Here is a 7,107-nt window from a genome sequence, read left to right as displayed (position 1 = left end):
AAAGAAATAAAAAAAATTATATAAATCAGAAAGAAAAAAATAAAGTTTATCACAAACCCGATCAAAAGTGGATTAGTCTGGCTTTGCCAGGCTTTCGCCGCAATGTCGGTGCAGGTGTCCTGGCGCTGGGATACCATTGCATGGGTGTGTGAGTTACTAACAACTAACCCGATCAAAAAAAAAAAAATAAAAATAAAAAAAATAAAGATTATCACAAACCCAACCCGAGTTTGAGTGGCCTTCAAGTGTAGTTGGACAATTTCCATACCTATGAACTAACCATTTTAACTACTAAAATGTTGCATGATCTCAGACAATTTTCATACCCTTAAATCAAGTCAAATGTAGGTGTAGGTGTAATTTGAAACCCATAATAAATGCAGTAATGCGGTAAGTTTGTAATTACAGTTTATCAATAATAAACTCTACTTTGATTAAAAAAAAAAAAAAAGAAAGAAAGGGAATTCAGTCTACTTCCCACTTCTGCTTCTGTGTTCAACAGATATGGTAGGGAACAAATTTTAGAAGAACAAAATATATACCAATCGAATTTGGAAAGTGTGAGTGGCAAGGGCACTTTTGGAACTATAAATGGTGACATGCACAACAGCGCAAGTATAAGAATTCTGAATTTACACAAACAAACCCAGATCTCCAATGCACTGTTCCAATAAACTATAATGGTCAGATTAGCTTTCAATGATTAAAGGTCAATGGGAACCACGTTAGGAGTAAAATAGTCATTTCATTTCATTTGATCCCAAACGTACGTGGCCAACGGCCACTGAAATCCAAAACAGCCCCCAAAAAAGTAGAGCTGGAGCCTCAGGTTTACTCCATCTCCATCTCCATCTCCATCTCCCACCAAAATTATTGTTAAAAAAAAAAAAGGAAAAAAAAATAATAATAATACCATGGGAACGGAGAAAAAGGAAAAAAGAACAAAAAAAAAAAAAAAGCTGACCTATAGGGGCCGGCTTTTAACTAAATATAGCTGGACAGACAAAAACCTACTTATTATCATTATCGTCTCCTTGTGCAGCTGTTAAAAAATGTCTGTAATACTACGTATTCCTTATTTCTTTCCTAATATTTATTTTTATTTTACAGAATAAGAAAAAAAGATTCCGCAGCTGAAAAGAAAGAGAGAGTTGAGATTTATTTATGTATAAAGAAAAAGGAAAAACAAGTTCCTTGAGATCGACAAGCAGATCCCACCGAAATAAATTAATAACTTCTTCACCTTACACACCCTCATCATCTTCATAAAACCCTTGTTGACAGAATTCACCATTTCCCTGTTGCGAGTGTGATATTATTTTTATTATTCTTCTTTCATCTCTCTGAGTAATTGTTTTTGTTAGGGGAGAGAAAAAGAGAGAGAGAGAGAGAGAGAGTTGAAAGAGAAGAGTACCCTATGCTGGGGGACTTGGGGAGCTCCTCCGACGCCACCACCGCCACCGCTATGGCAGCAGAACCCTTAGGGGCTCACGAAGGCGGTGGCGGTGATGGCGGTGTTGGCTCGAATTCGGGTGAAGAGGAGAAGAATAATTATAGCAGAAGTGGTGGCGGTGGTGGTGGTGGTGGTGAGGAATTTGGTGATAGGAGCTTCGGTGGCAACCGGTGGCCTCGCCAAGAAACGTTGGCTCTCTTGAAGATTCGGTCTGACATGGACGTGGCGTTTCGTGATGCAAGTGTTAAAGGTCCATTATGGGATGAAGTTTCCAGGTCAGTAGCTAACACTAATTGCTTTGCTTCAATTCTTGTTCTGTTTGTTCCTTTTTTTTTGTGGTGATTGATTGGAGTGATTTCTTTGAGCTGGTTTTGCGGTTGAGAACTTGAGATCTGGGAACTGAACTTTCAAACTTGTGTGCCATTTTTCTTTTGTTTGCTTATGATCTGTTTTCAATCCTCAACTCATCAGCTAACTCTTTCTGGTAATTATTTTCATTCTGGTAATAATTTTTGTTTTTCATTTTTGTTCTCTTTCTGTAATTCGGCCTAGAATTACTTTTAAGAAATGGACTTCAAATCCATGGAGGTAATATATGGTTTTAATTACTCAAAGAGAATATTGAGCTCAATAAATTCCACAATTAACATGGTTTTCTTATTTTATTCAGAAATTTACTACACAGAATAAGTTCTTCCAACTTGAGTCATACAATTTTTCCAGAAAATTACTATCTTTCATCAATTAGTGTTTCTTGATCGATATGTAAATATCATGAAACTACTGCTATCTCATACTTATTTATCCTATTTTGCCGACTAGAGTACTACTGTATTTTATGTGTGTCAATGCTTGTACATCACTTTGTTTTGTTGCTGAACTGGAGATATGGAGCTAGCTGGCCTGGCTAGGGTAAAAACAAAGAGAACTGATTAACATTGGTGCTGATTTAACTTGTATTTAATCGATTTTAATTTGTTCAAACTGTTATGATCATCAGGAAGCTAGCAGAGCTTGGCTTTCATCGAAGCGCCAAGAAATGCAAGGAGAAATTCGAGAACGTCTACAAGTACCACAGGAGAACAAAAGAAGGCCGCACCGGGAAATCCGACGGCAAGACCTATCGGTTCTTCGATCAATTACAAGCCCTCGAAAATCAACCTCAAACTCCGACCACGCCCAACTCTACTACCACTCATCAACCGAGGCCACAACCCACAATTGCAATGGCAGTGTCAAACCCTCCTCCTATTCCTACAATTTCTCATATCAATAGTACCAGTACTAACAGTACTAATACTGTTCCATCAGCTGCACCACACCAAGGCATTGCAACACCAACAATTCCTGGTTCGTTATTCCCTCCAACAAACCCTATAATTTTCCCACCACCGCCACAGCCTCCGCCGCAACAAAACCCTACTTCTCACCATCAGCATCATCAGGCCACTACATTTGTTCCACCTTCTAGTTTGCCAAGCATATCATCGACCGATCTCATGTCGAATTCGACCTCTTCGTCCACCTCATCAGACGAAGAAATGGAAGGGCGGGCCAAGAGGAAGAGGAAGTGGAAGGACTTCTTTGAGACTCTGATGAAGGAGGTGGTCCGCAAGCAGGAAGATCTCCAGAAGAGGTTTCTGGAAGCCATCGAGAAGCGCGAGCAGGAGCGAATGGCCAGAGAAGAAGCTTGGAGACTGCAGGAGATGGCCCGCATCAAACGCGAACGAGAGATTCTTGCCCAAGAACGCTCCATCGCCGCCGCCAAAGACACCGCCGTCATGTCCTTCTTGCAAAAAATAGCCGAACAGCAACCGCAGCATAACCCCCAGGCCACACCCACTAATCCTAATAACCATTTGCTGACGTCACAAACGCCACAGCCACAGCCACCGCCGGCGCAGCAATCAGTGGCTCTTCCTCCTCCACAACGGCAGCAGACTACACCGCCACCGACACTGCAGATATCACAAGCGCCGATCACGACTTTCGAGATTACTCCGAGAGCAAATGGTGAGAACAACAACAACAGTAGTAATAATAATCTGGTAAGTCCTACTGCTACGCCGAGCTCGTCGAGATGGCCGAAAGTGGAGGTACATTCACTTATCAAGCTAAGAAGAAGCCTGGATTCAAAGTACCAAGAGAACGGGCCCAAGGGACCGCTCTGGGAGGAGATATCGGGAGAGATGAAGAAGCTCGGGTACAACCGGAGCTCGAAGAGGTGCAAGGAGAAGTGGGAGAACATTAACAAGTACTTCAAGAAGGTCAAGGAGAGCAACAAGAAGAGGCCCGAGGATTCCAAGACGTGTCCTTACTTCCACCTCCTCGACAGTCTGTACAGAGAGAGGAACATCGGGAATAATAATGATAACAACAATAATTCACCAAAGCCGGAGAATGCGGCGCCGCTGATGGTGAGGCCGGAGCAGCAGTGGCAGCCTCCGAACCGGGTCGAACCGGAGATGGAGAGCGAGCGGATGGATCAAAACCATGAGGAAGAAGATAGGGATGGTGACGAAGACGAGGACGAGGACGAGGAGGAAGATGAGGGCAACTATGAGATAGTGGCAAACAAAGGAGCTTCAGTTTCAGTTTCAGTGGGAGCAACGACAGCTCAGTGAGTGAGAGTCATGAAAAAGGGCAAAGAAATTAAGAAAGTTTGATTCAAATTTCAATGCGGGTCAGATTTTGCAGAGCTACCGGATCGGGTAAGTAGGTGCAGTAAACTAAAACGAAAATACACACAGAAACACACATGGTGGGGAAACGAGAATAAGAGTGGTCGGTGATCATATAGTACGTCGGTAGAATTATATGTCTATTTTACAATTTATTTATTTATTTTTCTACAGTGATAAAATAAGCTAGCTAGCCATGAGAAAGAGATCTAGAGAGGTGTTCATTTCAGCTTGTTCACAAAATAAATAATGCATTTGTAATAGTTTTTGCTTCTGCTTAGTTTTGTTCATGGAATACTGGGGGGTGTAAATGTGAGAAATGGCTAATTATCAATTAGTCTTTGTTTTGCCCTCCTCTTCTTCTTCTTCTTTTTTTCCAAAATGGTGCTTTGAAGACAAATCAGAGTTGGAGTTGGATCTCTGTTATGTCTAGGGCTCTGTATATATGTAGTGCACGGAAGCTTAAAATGAGGGGACAATTAGGGAGGGGGAGTCCTTTGGATATAGGGACCTATCCAATACCCACAGTCCCAAGTCCCAACGGGGGCACATGTGTGAAGGACGCCCTTAAGACATAGGGGGGTCTACCAAAAGGAATCTTGATCCTTCTTTTGTGAGGAGCCTTATAAATTTAGGGGTAGCGTTACAATTTACTGTGTCTGCGGTACTTGTCGTTTAAACGCCAGTGAATTCATGGATGTCAGTACCACAAAAGGACCATGGGGTCATATATAGTTTAATACGCTCCTCTGTTGTCCTTATGTATTTTACTTTAATCACTTATTAATAGATGGACAATACTCAGTAGTCAGTACAAAGCAATTCTTTTTTTCTCTTTTTTTGGCAACAGTGCAAAACAATTTTGGACAGATAACTCCGTAACCTCCTAAAAAAAAAAAGGAAAAAAAAAGACAGGCAATACCATCATAAATTCATAATCATCAACTAATTGTCTTGTCTTGTCTTGGGCTTCCTCCACCTAACATTGAGTGTCTATCGCTTCATGGAAGGATGTGCAAATGTGAAGAGATCAAGCTCATCGGAGAGACTAGCATAAGGCCGGCCAAACACACTTCGATGTCTAAATTAAATAAGTGTGTTTGAGTTTTGAATGAAGATTAAGAAGAATAAAACATTTTGACATTTGAATGAGGAAGAAGAAGTGCCCAACAATTTGGCATAACAATTGAGCAAGGGGGTTCGTGTTTGAGCTAAACACTTGGCGTAGTTGGTGAGAGTTGGCCTTTGATTGGTGCTACTATGTCTCTTTGTAATGACTGTATGTGCTTTAATAGAGGGCTTAGGGGTTGAGACTTTAGCCTTAAAGGTTGTGGCTAGCTATGATCCTTAGGGATCCAGACTTCTAAGCCTTGGGGGTTGAGGCTTAATTGAGTTAATTCAGGTCATATGCTCTGGTCTTAGCATCTAAGGTTGAAATTAAACTTGGAGTATCAAAGTTAGGCATCTCACTAGTCATGGTTATTTCTGTCTAAAGATTCATTTTATTTCTCAATAAAAGGTTTAAGTGTGTTGAAAGGTCAGAGTCCTACATGGACTCTTTGACATTTCAACGCATCATACGTGGAATGGATTCAAAAGTCAAAGTATTTGTCAAACTAAATTATGACATCAGCAAATATAATTTAAAATTTTCAATATTAAAAGGTTATCTTAATATGAGAAAAATTAAAAATTCCATTAAAATACAATATAAAATTTGGAAAATGCTAAAAAAATGTTATTTACATGTGTCTTATGATAGTTCAGGTAACACAAAATGACTCATGTTAAATTAATACACTCCTTAACAACTTGACACTATAAATAACAAAAATTACAACTCATGCCATTGTTTCTCTCTCTCTCTCTCTCTCTCTCTGGGTCACCATCCGCCATCATCGACAACTCGCGTCCGAGAACGATGAGCTGCAGCTCTCTTCGTTCCTGATGATCATGACGTTAGACGTCAACATCATCTGGAACATCTTCAGCTTGTTGTACGGGTCCGCAGAGAATGTCACCGTCGCCAGAGTAATGATGACTGTTGGAGCCAGTGAGTGCTGACACAAGCACGACACTTTTCTGGAGCACCTAGTAGACATCTATGGCATTCTCAACATACGAAAGGCCCCTGATTCTGTCTGCCTCTGCGGCCTCTTCCACTCTAATTCTCTAGCCATATTTAATCCTTCAACTTGCCCGGCCGCGACCCGCTGCCGATTGCTTGATCCACTTGTTTTGTATCGTCCCAAGGCAGCCTCTCATTCACGATGACATTCTCTTCCAATACACCGACGAAGAGCTCCACGACCATCTCAAGCAATTCGAGGCTAGAGCTGTTGTTGATAATTGGAGGAAGAAAGTGCAGAATCTGGTTCCTGCTGATGGGATTAGAGTGAACCACATAAAGACCGGTAAAGATTTATTAGTTTCGAGGAGGATCGTTGCAATGTTTTGATGATGACCGTGGTAGATTTCAACGACCAACTGTTTGGTTTTCATGACGCGCTGTTTGAGAACAAAGACGGGTGGCTCAAGTTTAGTGCGAACAAGTATGGAGCTCTGTGGCCTAGTGATGGTAAGCTGGGACTTTGGATGAATTCCATTTCAAGGATGGCTGCACTCCACACAGTATAAGGTTTTCGTTGAAAATTCAAGGACTGCTTAAGCCACTGTTCTAAGACACTAGACACATTATTATAGTCTTTAATTGTATATCCAGCAACTAATATCTTTGCTACTTCCACTTGTATGGCTTATTAATGCTACTTATATTTTCATTTCTTAAACTACATGTGCAAGAAGCTTTTGTCAAGTGTTGGTTTGACAAAAGATTTTTTCTATAGCTATACATATCCTATAATGCAAAATCTGCAAAAAATGATGTATCAATGGGTAAAGAAGGGATGCAGTATGAAAATATATTTGTATGGAATGTTTATCTAACACAAGCAATTCCTCCAAGGTGTAATA

The 7,107-nt window shown here is 40.8% G+C and overlaps 1 protein-coding gene across 1 annotated transcript; it reads left to right on the top strand.

Moving 5' to 3' along the window:
* The first annotated feature begins 1,145 nt into the window (after window positions 1-1,145).
* LOC133736149 (trihelix transcription factor DF1) lies at window positions 1,146-4,482 on the top strand. The gene is made up of 2 exons (XM_062163584.1): window positions 1,146-1,728; window positions 2,454-4,482. Exons 1-2 carry the CDS (start codon window positions 1,418-1,420, stop codon window positions 4,075-4,077), a joined length of 1,935 nt encoding a protein of 644 aa, XP_062019568.1. The 5' UTR covers window positions 1,146-1,417; the 3' UTR covers window positions 4,078-4,482.
* Window positions 4,483-7,107: the final 2,625 nt, after the last annotated feature.

This window comes from Rosa rugosa, chromosome 3 (genome assembly GCF_958449725.1).
Source record: "Rosa rugosa chromosome 3, drRosRugo1.1, whole genome shotgun sequence".
Lineage (NCBI taxonomy): Eukaryota > Viridiplantae > Streptophyta > Magnoliopsida > Rosales > Rosaceae > Rosa > Rosa rugosa.
This window is presented reverse-complemented; position numbering and strand designations above follow the sequence as displayed.

Coding starts and splice junctions, on each gene's coding strand:
- LOC133736149 (XM_062163584.1), top strand. CDS start 1,418: ATGCTGGGGGACTTGGGGAGCTCCTCCGACGCCACCACCGCCACCGCT. Junction 1,729..2,453: donor TTATGGGATGAAGTTTCCAG/GTCAGTAGCTAA, acceptor TATGATCATCAG/GAAGCTAGCAGAGCTTGGCT.